At 44.2% G+C, this 15,381-nt stretch overlaps 1 protein-coding gene across 1 annotated transcript in view; it reads left to right on the top strand.

Moving 5' to 3' along the window:
- Positions 1–15,381, top strand: part of ABCB11 (ATP binding cassette subfamily B member 11) — a 443,062-nt gene that overhangs the window by 274,446 nt on the left and 153,235 nt on the right. Inside the window, exons 16-18 of the mRNA XM_069225280.1 lie at positions 7,995–8,165; positions 10,880–11,081; positions 14,531–14,612. Coding sequence (XP_069081381.1) covers positions 7,995–8,165; positions 10,880–11,081; positions 14,531–14,612 — 455 coding nt within the window. The remainder of the gene's footprint in view (positions 1–7,994; positions 8,166–10,879; positions 11,082–14,530; positions 14,613–15,381) is intronic.

Raw genomic sequence — 15,381 nt, 5'->3', positions numbered from 1 at the left:
TTTTGGAGCTGCTGCACTTTTGGTAGCCCTGCAGAACATTATTAAAAACATTGGTGGTGCCCCTGCCCTTCCTGAGTGGGCACCTCCACTCTCCAAATATGGGCAAGGGGGCTGAGGGCAGTACACCATCATGGTCCTGCAGCTCAGGCCCTCCCTGGGACCGAGAGTTGTGCAGCGCTCAATGATCTTTGGTGCCCAGGGTACTGGGGACCCTTGGTTTCAACAAATCTTGCAGGGCGCAGCGGGGAAGGGGGGAACCCTTGTGACCAATTTAGTAATATGGGGGGATGCTACTCAGTCAGTCAATCTTCTCCCAAGTGCCTTGCCTCTCCGAGAAGGTTTAAAAACTTGAGGGGGAAGGTGCCACACATACCTGGCCCCTCCGGTGATTATGTTATCCTAGGCATCCTGGAGACACAGAGAGGCACTTTCTCTTGCTTTCTTCAGTCCCTTAAAACTAGGGAACCCAAGCTGAAGGGTCATTGCAGGTTAAGGTTTCTCCTCAGGCGTACTGGTGTCTAAACCTTTTGGAGCTTCCATGAGAAATTTTCTTCACTGCCCTCCCTCTGATGAGTGAGAGTTTATGGCCTTTCTTCTTCCCCTAAGTTATTTGCTGAGGACCTGACTTCTGTTGAGTTCCTGGTGGTCCGTGCACTGCAACTCTAAAGGCAGAATACTCTCCCAGCCTGCACTCTTCAGACTCCATGGCCTCCATTGGCCGTATACAAGACACTAGTGTGTCAGCAAGAGTCAGGAGAACCCCATTGTCAAAGATCACTCACCTAGAAGCCTAATTCAAAGTTGTTCCAGTGCTACCCTGTCCTTCCAGGATCTCCTATCAGGCTCATCCATCTAATGTCTTTCAGAGGGGTTGGGGAGCAGTGTCACTGGCCCTGGAGAAGTACATCCACAGACTCCCATTCGGTCCAAATCCAGGGTGTCTCAGCAGTCCAGACAAGAGCAGTTTTTAATCAGGGCCCTGCAAAATCCATATTCTTTCTCCCCCTCTCTCCCCTATGCAGAGGTTTTTAACTTTGATTGGAAATTTTCAGAAAGTAGGCCCCTTTACACAATATGTTAATGACACATGTTATGTAATGTAGATTTGCACAATGCACTATCACCCAGGAGGGTATCCTGGTCCTGATCAGGTGTGTGTCTAGAGCCTAGTGGGACTACTCTAAAAGCTGAGTTTTCAGCTTTTTGAAAAACTCAAGAAGTGAGGAAGAGGATCTTATGTTTAGCTGCAGGTCATTACTAAGCTTTAGTAGCAATGTAGGAGAAGGCATGACCACTAGATGTGGTTTTCTATATGTGTGTGATTTTTGCAAGTGGGAGCCTGAATGAACAAAGTTGTCTGTACGAATTGTGAAAGCAGATGCAATTGTTGAAGTATGTTGGGCCAGTGTTATGTAGTGTTTTTAAAGTGTGGTTGATGAGGATTATGTTTGTTTGTGAACGCGGAGCCAGTGATGCTCCTTCAGGTATGGTTTGATGTGAGTGAGCAGTGGAAGGTTGAGAGCGATTCTGGTCACTGAGTTCTGAATGGTCTGTATGCTTCTGGTGAGTTTTTTTTTTTTATTTCTCTATAGAGGGTGTTCCCGTAGTCCAGGTTTCTTGTGACCAGGGTATTTGTCACAGTTTTGCCGGTGCTGACTGGGAGCCATTGGACAATCCTCCTTGGCATCTTCAGGATATGGAAGTATGAGACAGTGACGGCATTGACTTGGGCAGACATGTTGAGTATGCTGTCAATGATGTTTCATGAGTTTCTTAGTACGGTTGGTGGGTGCGGGTGTCAGTCCTAGCTCTATCAGCTACCAGGTGAGGCCCGCAGTGATGTGCTCGTCCCAAAGGTCATGATTTTGGTCTTGTTGGTGTTTACCTTTAGAGTTGGTCTTTATCCAGTGGATGAATTCGTACATGCAGGCATTGAACTTGATCCTGGCACTAGGTGTCTTGCATGTTGAATGCATAAGAGAGGACGTTGGTGTCAAGAGTGTGGATGATGCTGGCTTGAGGAATCGTGCATGAGCTGAAGAGGGTCAGGCTTAGGGAGGATCCTTACAGAGCTCCGCAGATGAGGCCATGAGCATCCTAGGTGTATGGTGCCAGGTTGACAGACTGGGTCCTTACAATCTGGAAGAAATTGATCCATCAGAGTGCATGCCCTTGGATTCCAATGTTGTGTAGGCATTGGATGAGGATGGGATGGCAGGCTGTGTTAAATGCTGTGGAGAGGCCCAGGAGGATGAGGGCCGCCATGATGCCTTTTGTGTATGTCATCAGTGGCAGAGATAAGGGCAATTTCCATGGAGTGGTTAGTGTTGAGGAGTTGGTGGTCATTGATGTATTTGTTGGGGTATCTGTTGATGATTTTCTCCAGGACCTTATCCAAGAATGGTAGCAAAGAGATTGGTCTGTAGTTGGCAAAAGGTAAAGGGTTCGCAATGGGTTTCCTCGGCAATGGGATGACAGGAAGAGATGAATGCATCCATAATGGTTATGTGCATCACGCTGATGAGTTGCAGTCCACTGAAGCAAGCCTGGTGAGGGGAAGGGTATGATGGGGTCCCTAAGTGGATGGTCTTCACAGTGGCAGAGGGGTCTTCTGGGGTGACAACGGGCCATGTGGCCAGCTTTGATTTTTTTTATAAGATCAGGAGCTGTTTGGCGAGGTCTGTTGGGTCTGGTTATGAGTTGAGGTTGCTGCAAATAGTGGTGATTTTGTTCTTGATCTTGAAGTGCAGGAGAATCCTCCATTGGTGTTGTGTGGTGCAGAGAGGCAGTACAGTGTGGATCTGTGACCTGGGTAGAGGGTGCAGAGGGATGAAATGTGGTAGCATCAGGACGGGGGAGGACCATACTTCCTGGTGCTGAGCATGGTCCAGGCATAGATGGGTGCAGATGGGCCTGCCTTTGGCACATCAGCGGCATGCCCACTGTACTCCTCCACTGCGCCTCCATTCTGTGACAGCCATTAAGTGGATCCTGGGAGAGGAGTGGAGTGATGTAATTTTCTGTTCAGATGGATGATGGGAAATCCAATGATGTTACTTTCTGTGCAGATGCATGATGGGAATCCAGTGATGTCACTTCCCATGCAGATGGATGATGGGAAATCCAGTGATGTCACTTCCTGTGTAGATGGATGATGAGTGTTAGACTTTTCATCCTTGGCGTGGTCTCACCTAACGTTTTGCCTCTGTTTCCCAGGTTGTTGATGTGTGCTGGACACTAATTTTGCTGTTTTTGTTACTCTGAGCACTTTACCACTGCCATCCAGTGCTAAAGTGCAAGTGCTCCTGTATAACATGGGCCTGCAGCATTGATAGTGCCACCCATATTAAGTAGCCCCTTAACCTTGTCTCAGGCCTGCCACTGAAAGGCCTGTGTGTGCAGTTTCACTGCCAATTAGACTTGGCATTTAAAAGTACTAGACAAGCCTAAATCTCCCCTTTTTCTACATATGAGACACCCCTAAGGTATGCCCTAGGTAACCCATAGGGCAGCGTGCTATGTAGGCAAACGGCAGGACATGTACCTATGTAGTTTACATGTCCTGGTAGTGTAAAACTCCTAGATTCGTTTTTACACTGCTGTGTGGCCTGCCCCCTTCACTGACTAACATTGGGGCTGCCCTCATACATTGTTTGAGTGGTAGCTGCTGATCTGAAAGGAGTAGGAAGGTCATATTTAGTATGGCCAGACTGGTGATATAAAATCCTGCTGGCTGGTGAATTAGGATTTATTATTACTATTTTAGAAATGTCACTTTTAGAAAGTGAGCATTTCTCTGTACTTAAATCTGGCTGGGCTTAGTTGACAGGTCCTTGTGCATTCACTCAGACACACCCCACACACAGGATACTCAGCCTCACTTGAATACATCTGCATTTTGAATATGTCTTTCTGGGCTGGGAGGGTGGAGAGCCTGACACTTGCATGTCAAAGGACAGTAGCCTGCACTCACACAAAGGACTACCACACACCCTACTGGAACCATCGCAGACAGGATTGAACTGACAGGGGACCTTGTGCACTTCTGAGCCACTCTTTGAAGTCTTGCCCACTTCAAAGGCACATTTGGGAATATAAACAGGGCCTCTGCCCCTACCAACTCAGACACTTCTTGTGGTAGACACTACCTCACAGACACTTACTGGAGAAGAAACTTGAACCAGAACCTGCATCCTGCCAAGAAGAACTGTCTGGCTGCCCAAAGGACTCACCTGTCTGCTTTCTGTGAAGGACTGCTGCCTTGCTGTTGCCCTGCTGCCATGCTGCTCTCTGGCTGTGCTGAAGAAGTGCTCTCCAAGGGCTTTGATAGAGCTTGCCTCCTGTTCCCTGAAGTCTCAGGACCAAAAAATCTTCATCAGTAAAAGAAGGACTCCTTGTGCTGCGAAATTCGACGCACAGCCTGCCAGAAATGATGCACAGCCTGCACTGCGGTGAAAATGACATCACACGCCAAACTGGAACGACGCAGCCCGACTTCCTGAGAGGAATCAACGCAGAGCCTGCTGTGCAGTAGAAGATTTGACGAAACGCACACCGGATCGACGCAGCTCCTGTGACTTCCTCCTGCCAGTGCAGGAAATCCACGCATTGTCCCAGGGGCGTCTGAAAACACCGCAACCCGAAGAGGATCCACGACCGAGGGCCAGAAATCGACTCACCGCCATACCTGCGTGAAAACTAAACAACGCATCACTGTGTGCGCCCCGAGAAATCGATGCACACCCCTTTGTTTCCACGCATCTCCTCCTCTGTGGTTCTTTGCAGAGATTTTTCACAGAAACCAGGTACTTTGTGCTTGCAAGAGACTTTGTTTGCTTTTAAAAGACTTAAGACACTTTGGCCCTTATTACAACATTGGTGGGTGGCAACCGCCGTCCGCCAAGTTGTAACCGCTGTGCGGCCGCCAATGCGGCGCACTCCTGCGGTGCCCATTATCACATCTCTGCTGGACCGGCGGGCGGAAACAGAGTTTCCGCCCGCCAGCCCAGCGGGGATGTGGGCCGCAACATGGGAGCCGGCTCCAAATGGAGCCGGCGGTGTTGCGGCCGTGCGACGGGTGCAGTTGCACCCGTCGCGCTTTTCACTGTCTGCAGAGCAGACAGTGAAAAGCCGCATGGGGCCCTGTCAGGGGGCCCCTGCACTGCCCATGCTAGTGGCATGGGCAGTGCAGGGGCCCCCAGGGGCCTGCGACTCCCCGTACCGCCAGCCTTTTCCTGGTGGTTCAAACCTCCAGGAAAAGGCTGGCGGTAGGGGACTCGTAATCCCCTGGATTAGTACCGCCGGGGCCATTGTGGCGGGAAACCGCCAGCCCCGGCGGTGCGACCGCGGCGCTTCCGCCGCGGTTGTAATGACCTTGGAAGCACCGCCAGCCTGTTGGCGTGCTTCCGTAATTTCCTGGCGGTCCTGTACCGCCAGGGTTGAAATGACCCACTTTATATCACTTTTCAATGATATCTCAACATTTACTTATTGCATTTTAATCGTTTCGACCTGCATCTTATCCAATAAATATTATATATTTTTCTAAACACTGTGTGGTGTATTTTTGTGGTGCTATATGGTGTTATTGTATGATTTATTGCACAAATACTTTACACATTGCCTGACTGCTCAGTGTCAAGCTACCAGAGGGTGGGCACAGGATAATTTGGATTGTGTGTGACTTACCCTAACTAGAGTGAGGGTCTTTGCTTTGACAGGGGGTAGCCTGACTGCCAACCAAAGACCCAATTTCTAACACTGACTATGTGGGACAATAGTCCACATGTTCATGTGCAACCAGCCCGGAACATCTTACCCCTGGTGCACAGAAGAGGACTTTGTTTTAAAAGTGGGGAGCTGGTGGCTAACACTCACAACTCTTTTTGGCAGAGCATACAGTGAGTAAGACTCTGTTAGTTAGCTCACAGTGACTCACACCAAACGTTCAAAATCCGGGAAGTCCAAAAAGCAAAATACCAGTGGGTGAAATGGGGTTAAAATGACCATACTATCCATCAGCTGATATTTTAGGAAATGAGTCTTTGGGGCTCTCTTATTTGACAGTAGCTTAACAGAGAGTTGGATAGTGACCAATTCTCAGTGTTAGATCCCTACATAGATATCTCCACGGTTTTTGGCACTGTATTATCCTTTTCATATTTGCACTTGTATCTTTTTGTTTTTTTATTTAGCTATTGCTCAAATTCAAATTCAATGCTGGATGTTGTATTAGGTAAATAAGGCACAGAAACAGTTGCTGCTTTTAAACACAACAACACAAAACCTGTACAAATAAAAAATCAGCCCATGCCTTCTGCAATTTGGAGAAAGAATTGAAAATGTATTAATTCCATGAATTGAGATGGGACCAAATATACAGGGAGTGCTGAATTATTAGGCAAGTTGTATTTTTGAGGATTAATTTTATTATTGAACAACAACCATGTTCTCAATGAACTCAAAAAACTCATTAATATCAAAGCTGAATATTTTTGGAAGTAGTTTTTAGTTTGTTTTTAGTTTTAGCTATGTTAGGGGGATATCTGTGTGTGCAGGTGACTATTACTGTGCATAATTATTAGGCAACTTAACAAAAAAAAAATATATACCCATTTCAATGATTTATTATTACCAGTGAAACCAATATAACATCTCAACATTCACAAATATACATTTCTGACATTCAAAAACAAAACAAAAACAAATCAGTGACCAATATAGCCACCTTTCTTTGCAAGGACACTCAAAAGCCTGCCATCCATGGATTCTGTCAGTGTTTTGATCTGTTCACCATCAACATTGCGTGCAGCAGCAACCACAGCCTCCCAGACACTGTTCAGAGAGGTGTACTGTTTTCCCTCCTTGTAAATCTCACATTTGATGATGGACCACAGGTTCTCAATGGGGTTCAGATCAGGTGAACAAGGAGGCCATGTCATTAGATTTCCTTCTTTTATACCCTTTCTTGCCAGCCACGCTGTGGAGTACTTGGACGCGTGTGATGGAGCATTGTCCTGCATGAAAATCATGTTTTTCTTGAAGGATGCAGACTTCTTCCTGTACCACTGCTTGAAGAAGGTGTCTTCCAGGAACTGGCAGTAGGACTGGGAGTTGAGCTTGACTCCATCCTCAACCCGAAAAGGCCCCACAAGCTCATCTTTGATGATACCAGCCCAAACCAGTACTCCACCTCCACCTTGCTGGCGTCTGAGTCGGACTGGAGCTCTCTGCCCTTTACCAATCCAGCCACGGGCCCATCCATCTGGCCCATCAAGACTCACTCTCATTTCATCAGTCCATAAAACCTTAGAAAAATCAGTCTTGAGATATTTCTTGGCCCAGTCTTGACGTTTCAGCTTGTGTGTCTTGTTCAGTGGTGGTCGTCTTTCAGCCTTTCTTCTTGGCCATGTCTCTGAGTATTGCACACCTTGTGCTTTTGGGCACTCCAGTGATGTTGCAGCTCTGAAATATGGCCAAACTGGTGGCAAGTGGCATCGTGGCAGCTGCACGCTTGACTTTTCTCAGTTCATGGGCAGTTATTTTGCGCCTTGGTTTTTCCACACGCTTCTTGCGACCCTGTTGACTATTTTGAATGAAACGCTTGATTGTTCGATGATCACGCTTCAGAAGCTTTGCAATTTTAAGAGTGCTGCATCCCTCTGCAAGATATCTCACTATTTTTGACTTTTCTGAGCCTGTCAAGTCCTTCTTTTGACCCATTTTGCCAAAAGAAAGGAAGTTGCCTAATAATTATGCACATCTGATATAGGGTGTTGATGTCATTAGACCACACCCCTTCTCATTACAGAGATGCACATCACCTAATATGCTTAATTGGTAGTAGGCTTTCGAGCCTATACAGCTTGGAGTAAGACAACATGCATAAAGAGGATGATGTGGTCAAAATACTCATTTGCCTAATAATTCTGCACTCCCTGTACAGGAATGTAGCATATGAACTTTATAGCTCATTGTAAACGGTTTTATTTCAGAAATTCGACACTCTTGTTGGAGAAGGTGGAGGTCAGATGAGTGGTGGTCAGAAGCAAAGAATTGCTATTGCAAGAGCTCTGGTGCGAAATCCACGGATCCTTCTTTTAGACATGGCCACTTCAGCACTGGACAATGAGAGTGAAGCAATTGTCCAGGAGGCCCTTGACAAGGTTTGAGACAATCCCTTTTTCTTAACAATTTGGATGTTCTAATAATGAATAGAGGTCTACTAAAATTGTTCAGTGTATAGCAAGCAGTATGTGGAGCCATTATTTGCTATTTTATAGTTGTTATATAGCACAAGAGTATGTGAAGTACAGGAAACCACTGGATAGTATTTTCCTACCTTGGGAGCAATATTAAAGTTAAAAATAGTTATAAAAAAGTACATGAGCCAAACATACTCTACATGATTGCCACTGAAGGGTGAGATTAATGCTTACTTGCAATACCATACAATGCATTGTGACATAGCTCTATTTATGCAGTGGCGGCTCCTTCGCAATGGTGAAGAAGCGTCGCCCCACTGACTAAGAGTCAGCAGCTGAAAAATAAAACAATGTTTTATTATTGTTTTATTTTTCAGCTGTTGGCTCAGCCAGCGTGTGCAGAGAGGGGTGTGGCTGGGCCATGGGAGTGGGGAGGAGGAGTGGAGAGGACTTAAGTACGCATGTCAGTTTGGCCAGCCGTCTTAGGCTGGATAAACTGACATGCACACTTAGGTTTATCCAACATGGCTGTGATGCACAGCAGGGTTGGAAAAATTGGCACAGACTCCAATGCACTGTCTGAGCGGCAAACCAAGCTGCTCAGACCAATCCTGATGCTAGGTATAGCATGAGAGCAACGACAGGATCGCGTGCGGAGCCTGTGCTGGTGACCCAGGGACCTCTGGGACACCCCCAGGAGCGAGAAGAGGAGCGAAGCGGCTGGCAGCGGCAATAGAGATACGTTTTTTTGTGTCTTATTTATTTCCCCCGTCCCCGCCCCCTCCTTGAGATTTGCGGTGGCCGCCACTGTATTTATGTTGAGTGTACATTTGTAATCTTATAAAGTCATTGCATGGTGCCGATGATTTTGAATGATAGTCTCCGACAATGGCAGGGGCACATGTTCATATGCTCACAAGGCTCTAATTGTCACTAGCACCAGAGAGGGAATGTTGCTTTTTATCACGCATATCAGAAAGCTTAAAAAGCTGCCACTAATTATTCCTGTTTACTTGCGTGCTAGGTTCAGTGGCAGGCACATGAAGCAATCGGAGAAACAAAATGTGTGTTGTTTGCCTTTCTTGAGTGAAATCTGGTGGTGCAGGATAATAAATCAATCGCCAACAATTTGTCGGAATTAAACAGACGTTTGTTGTGGTTTAGGGCCGGAGAAATGTCATATATGGCAGCACAATCTTGCGTAATTTTAAGAACTGCGTGCTCGAAATCACACGATTGTGCTCCTGCGTGTAGCTGATATTGCATTTAGGTAAAAAAAACTTTGAGGGAGGACAGAAACATTTTGAATAAACAGCATGCGAGCAGAGTATCTGTTGTTCGGGTCGGGTGCATGGACGTCATTTAGTGGTTGCCACATGTCACAGCTGCATCCCAAGCTTTCTCCTTCTGACCTCTGGCACTGCCTCTGCGACCCCAGGCCTCAGAGGTGTCAAAATCAGTGCCAGGTTCGGAAGGTCAGCTCGTCCTTATGGATATTGGTTGGGGCTCCACTTCCTTGTTTTCAATCATTTCTATACTTTTAAGTGTATGTTGTGTGCATGCTTGAGGATGAGAGCGTGCTTATGTAAAAGAAAGTGTGTGTCTGAACGAATATGTAATTGTCTAATCATATGCGTGTGAGTAAAAGTAAAGGTGAAATGGCATGTGATGTCACTTCCGGTACCCATGGCACTTTGGCCAATTGACGTCCATGGTCGGGCCGATGTTACACTATTTTCTAGCACGAATTGCATGCTCATGCCTAGATGCGGGATCGTTATTTTGCGTAATAATGAGTAGAGTCCCTTATGACATCCCCACAGTAGGTAAACCTTTTTTTCCCACTGTTGTCTTGTCATAGCACTGAATAACCATATTTAGAATCTGGTATTCATGATAGTGGCACTCAGTGAGTGCTCATAATTGCGGGAATGGCAATTAACTGCTTTTATTGCCCCGTGCTGAGGGCAATTACAGTTATAAAACACAAGCAGAATATTTTCTCCAGTGATGCCACGGACAGGTCGATCAGTGGCAGTATGCATCGGTCAGACACATATGCCTAAAATCTGTCACGGTCACAGGTAGCCTCTGAATTATTTTATTGAAGCAGTATCCTGAAAGTACTTCCTGAAGGGCTCAGCCCTTGTTTATCATGCCTGTCCGCAAAAGGCAAACCACAGCCACCAGTGGCTGTAATCCGTGCTCCATCAATAATTAGGACAACTGCATATCATTCTCTTTTGCAACATTCGCCCACGGTTGGCTAATAGTTTAGAAGCGTGGTCAATTACTGGTCTACGTGCATTTTTTCATGTGAAGAATGATATTTATTTCGATGTCACCCATACAGCTATAAAACTGTAACTTTGTGAAATGTATCTTTGTGTCTCACAATTGTTGTCCTGGTGGCTTTCATAAACCTTACCATGGCATTAGACATGTTATGAACAATTAATCTGGTGATGTTAGAAGATATGTCACCAGAGTTAAAGCAATTTCTGCATCTGTAGAGTAAGTTGGGCTTATGTTGCTGCATCAGTCACGTTTTCTGGGAAAAGACTAAAGAAATATCACAAATATATCTTCTCAGAATTATGAATCGTTGCAGCTATGTGAGACTAACATACATTTTATCAATGAATAATCCTAAAAGCAATGTATGTACTCCTTAGGTTCAGTGTGGACGCACAACAATCTCTATAGCCCACCGCCTGTCAACAATTAAAAACGCAGACACAATTATTGGTTTTGAGCGAGGACGGGCTGTTGAAAGAGGAACACACGAAGAGCTGCTGGAAAGGAAAGGTGTTTACTTTACCTTGGTGACCCTACAGAGCCAAGGAGATAAAGCACTGAATGACATGTCAAATCAAAGTAAGTGATGGCCTATTCTTGGCACTTGTGTGAAAAAGAGAGAAATATCAAATTAGGATGAAAGGAGGAAAGTGCATGCTTTTTACACCAAAGTGCATTTGTTCACTGCAGGGGATTACAGGTCAACGCTTGGGCACATATTTAGAACTGGGCCGGGCACAAAATAAAAAAACAGTGACAAGAGAGGCAAACCCCGTCTAAAACCGATTCTGGTGAAATGTCCAGGTTGTCTCAAGCGTGGTTCCCTTTTACTATAAACTGAGGAAATCTGAACAACTGTTTTTTGGGTTTTTTTTTTTTGTTAAAGGCTGATTTGAGCTGAAGTGCAGTAAAGCTGAGGTTTGAAAATGTACTATCTGTGTCATTTTGTTTATTATTCTGCTGCTAATAAATATTGAGGACATTTTATTTCAAAGAGGCCTCTTTATGGTTGCCTTTGAGCATGTTTATTTTGTATTTATCCAACCATAGCCAAATCTGTTAATCGATCATTGTCTATCTAAAGAATATTTTTCTCTACTTCTACAATTTTTCCTCAAATATTTTGCGGCCATTTCAGTTAATAAAAGCACCCTTAACTTTATCAAAATAGTTTGAAAATTACATTCGTCAATCTTGTGTCCACCCTAACCCCCCCGTTGAACATTTCCTAGGAAAAAGACGGACAATGGCGAGGGCAGTATATTGCTCATGGCTTGCTAGATTGCCCCTGTAGGATCCCGTCCTGACTGGGTGGCGTGAAACCTTAAGGTTACCAATAAGATTAAAGGGTAATTTGACCCCTCAGCCTGCGAGGCTGAGCTCATTTTAAAAATGGATACCATAAGGACAGAGAGCAGCACCTATCAGCTACGAAAGGATGAGCTGTGAATGAGGGGCATGAAGATGAATGAACGTACGTTCCATTTAAATACGGACAGGTAGTCACCATAACCCAGTACTGGATTTATTTATGCAATTTTATTTGTAGATATTACAGCATGCATGTACATATTGGTGTTTATATTGTGGGAGCTGTGACTTGTGCATAAAATGCCATAAGTATAATATGCTCATTTGTGTATTTATGTGCTGGAGCAGAATCATACCTCATTATTCAGGACACCCACAAAATTCAAATTACCCCAAATGTACCTTCAGACAGCACTACTCTGGTCTTATTCTGCCTGAAAAGGCACCCTCCTGAACACCAATTTAGCAGAGTAACAAGTATAAGAAACTGGAACCACTCAGTAATTAAGTTCTAAATCAATAAAAAGTTCAAGGGTTTTATTACCATAATCAGGCAGCACAGAATAAATGCTGTGAAAGCTTCAATGCAAAGTTATACAGATCGCTATATGTTTAGATATGTGGGATGCATATACATATATAAATATATATATATATATATATATTTTTTATTTATATAATTTTTACATTGATGGCTTATTTTATTTCATTATTATGGATTCCCAAAACACCTTTTCCAAACTCTTTCTCCTCTATCCGATTCATCCAACTAATGGGTGCATATGTCCATCACTCCTATTAACAACTAACATCCTCTCTTTACTCATCCACTTTTATGAATCTATCCCTTCTTAAACAATACAGTAAATGCATGAGATCTTAAGCTAACTAACAGAAAACATACCACAACTAATCAACTAGGAAACAAAAAAAACACTTTTTACTGATCTACTGTCTTTTTACCTCAAACCTTAGGTTCCGAAGTAGAGTGCTACTTGCCACATAGCACTTCAAAACCTTATATTTGTGGTAGTAAGTACTAGGTAAATACAATTAACAATTACAATGCAGCTAGAGCTGATAATATATATTTCAGACAGAAATAAAAACAAAGAGCATGTACAGCAACATCATAAATCTATAAAGTATAGAGCACAATTAGGTTTGTACAAAAGATGTTTGTTCTCTAGCTCCATTGGTACTCCTCAAACGGACTAAAGACCAAGGGAAGGGAATGGTATTCTAGTTGCATTTGGCCATAAAGCACACAGATGGTTAAAAAGGGTACTAGTGTGAAAACTGTAGCATGTGGAAAAACCTCACTTGATAGTGGTGTCAAGCTGTTTTAAGAGCATTTTTCGGGCCCCCTTTTTTACAAATGCCATTGTCCAATCACAAAACAATCTTATAAATATGACACTATTCTGGATAGTGCACTCAGATGTCAGCTTACCGTCTCTACATTTTGTATCCAGATGATCTTTTTCCTACTCATCTTCCAGTACGATGCACCCTTTCCAGCTCATCTTCATCACCCTCTACTATCTCTCTAACTAGGTTCTGCTATCATTCTAATCCCCACCCTTCCATCTCTAATCATTGACCCTCTATACTCATATATCTGCACCACCTTTGACACCACGCCTTCTGTATATTTTAGATCCTCTTCCTCATGTCCCTGAATTGTACGTCCTGTATATCCTCCTCAGACAAGTGAACCATCTCCAGCATGATATGTGAATTACTGTTCCGCCCCCTCCTTCTCAAGGAACAAATCTTTGTCAGTTATGCACTTCTCTCACATCATACCATACACATTAATGATGGTTCAGATGCACGTGGGACCTTTTCTGCTGAAATGGCAGAACATTTCTTTCAGTGGCATAACAAAACTTGAGGGGACCCCCTGCACCATTTATGGAGGGCCCACCGCTCTGGGCTCATGCAGGAGCTCTCTGGCCAGAGCACTAAGCTGAGGGGACCCCCTGGAACTCAGGGCACCCTCCTCCACGGGGGCTTCGGGGGCCTTTATTACACCACTGGTTTCTTTGTAGTGGGTGCTTCTTTCACAGTATCTAATTTGTGTTTGGTTAGGCAGAAAAATCAAAATGACTGCTCATTGAAGTTCAGTCTACCAAAATGTGTTGATAGAAAAGTGAAAAATTGTGTAAAGAAACTGAAACCAAATCACGACCAACTTGGGTTTTCACGGACTGTGAACTTCATAATTTACAGGACATAGTTAAGGGGGGTCCTAGTCAAAACCCTAAGGCAGTTGATATCACTATTTAACCTACGCAAACCTACAACATCCTTGCAGCATTGCAGTAGGCCTCGAAAAAAAATTACACATATGAAGTTCGTGATGTTCCCAATTTGCGAAATGTCTTGAAATTTTGCATTACTCATTTTCATGTAATTTTTAGCAGTGGGAGACCAGTTCTTCTCAAACCAGTCTCCTGTCGGTATCCTGTGCGACATTTTCACATCACATACGATAACAGTGAAATTTTGCTGAGAAAATACACGTTTTGCAAACTCCTACATTGGGGAATATTTTCAGCTTCACGTGGCACTGAGGGTGAAAGTTGGAGGATGTGGCAAGACACTGACATTGAACCTCTACATAGAACTGTCTGCATGTGCGCACTTATATGAAAAGCAGATCATGTCTTTAAGACATTATAACCTAATAGATGCCACTCATTTACTCATAGATACCGAAGAACAAACATTTCAGGAGCCCACTCTGGAGAAAGTACAGTCATTTCGAAGAGGAAGCTATCAAGCAAGTTTGCGGTATGTTTGCAGAGATTATGGTGTTTCAAAGACGATTTCAGAATTTCATATCCTTCCTGAAATCATACACGTTTCATTTCTTCGATGATTAAGGAGGATTATTTTTACATGCTTTGTAATTACAGGTCATATGTAATTGGATAAATGTTATTAGGTCAGGCACAAGTTGTGCTTCAAACTGATTGTCGAAAGATGCAAGATTTCAGATCGTATCTGTATCTTAATCTGGTGCTAATTACAATATAATTAAATAAATACACTGTTTAAACATTATTAGTAAGTCATCAGTGTAAAATAATTATGTGTTCTTTCCCGTTCTGCTGCCTTAAAGTTATAGGAACCCACAACTATAAGATTTCCGAGGCAACTCCTCATGTCTCCCATAGTTTTATCTTTTACGAAAAGTCTAAAATATGACTTTATTTGAGCGTTGGATCAAGCCAGCATGCAAACATCTATTTCTGTGACCTGAAAAGTGAGACGTGACGTGCTATAGCTAGGGTGAGATGAGGGTGAGGTGAGATGAGGAAATTACATCTGCTGTGGCGGAACGAGTGACACTGGGAGGTGCATTGGGAGACTGGCCTGCGCAGTTGTTAGTGGCACCTTGGGAGGCAGCAACGCCAGCAGCAGTCTGGGTCGGCAATCGGCACCAAATGCAGAGGAGGAGGCCCCCTTACCACCTGTCAACACCACCGCGCACTTCTTCACCACATCGCCTGACCCTGCATTGCTCTCTAAAGGGACAACTCGGTGACTGGCGATTAGG

Source organism: Pleurodeles waltl, chromosome 3_1 (genome assembly GCF_031143425.1).
Source record: "Pleurodeles waltl isolate 20211129_DDA chromosome 3_1, aPleWal1.hap1.20221129, whole genome shotgun sequence".
NCBI classification, from domain to species: domain Eukaryota; kingdom Metazoa; phylum Chordata; class Amphibia; order Caudata; family Salamandridae; genus Pleurodeles; species Pleurodeles waltl.
The sequence above is the reverse complement of the archived record's forward strand: the minus strand, read 5'-3'. Positions and strand labels throughout refer to the sequence as shown.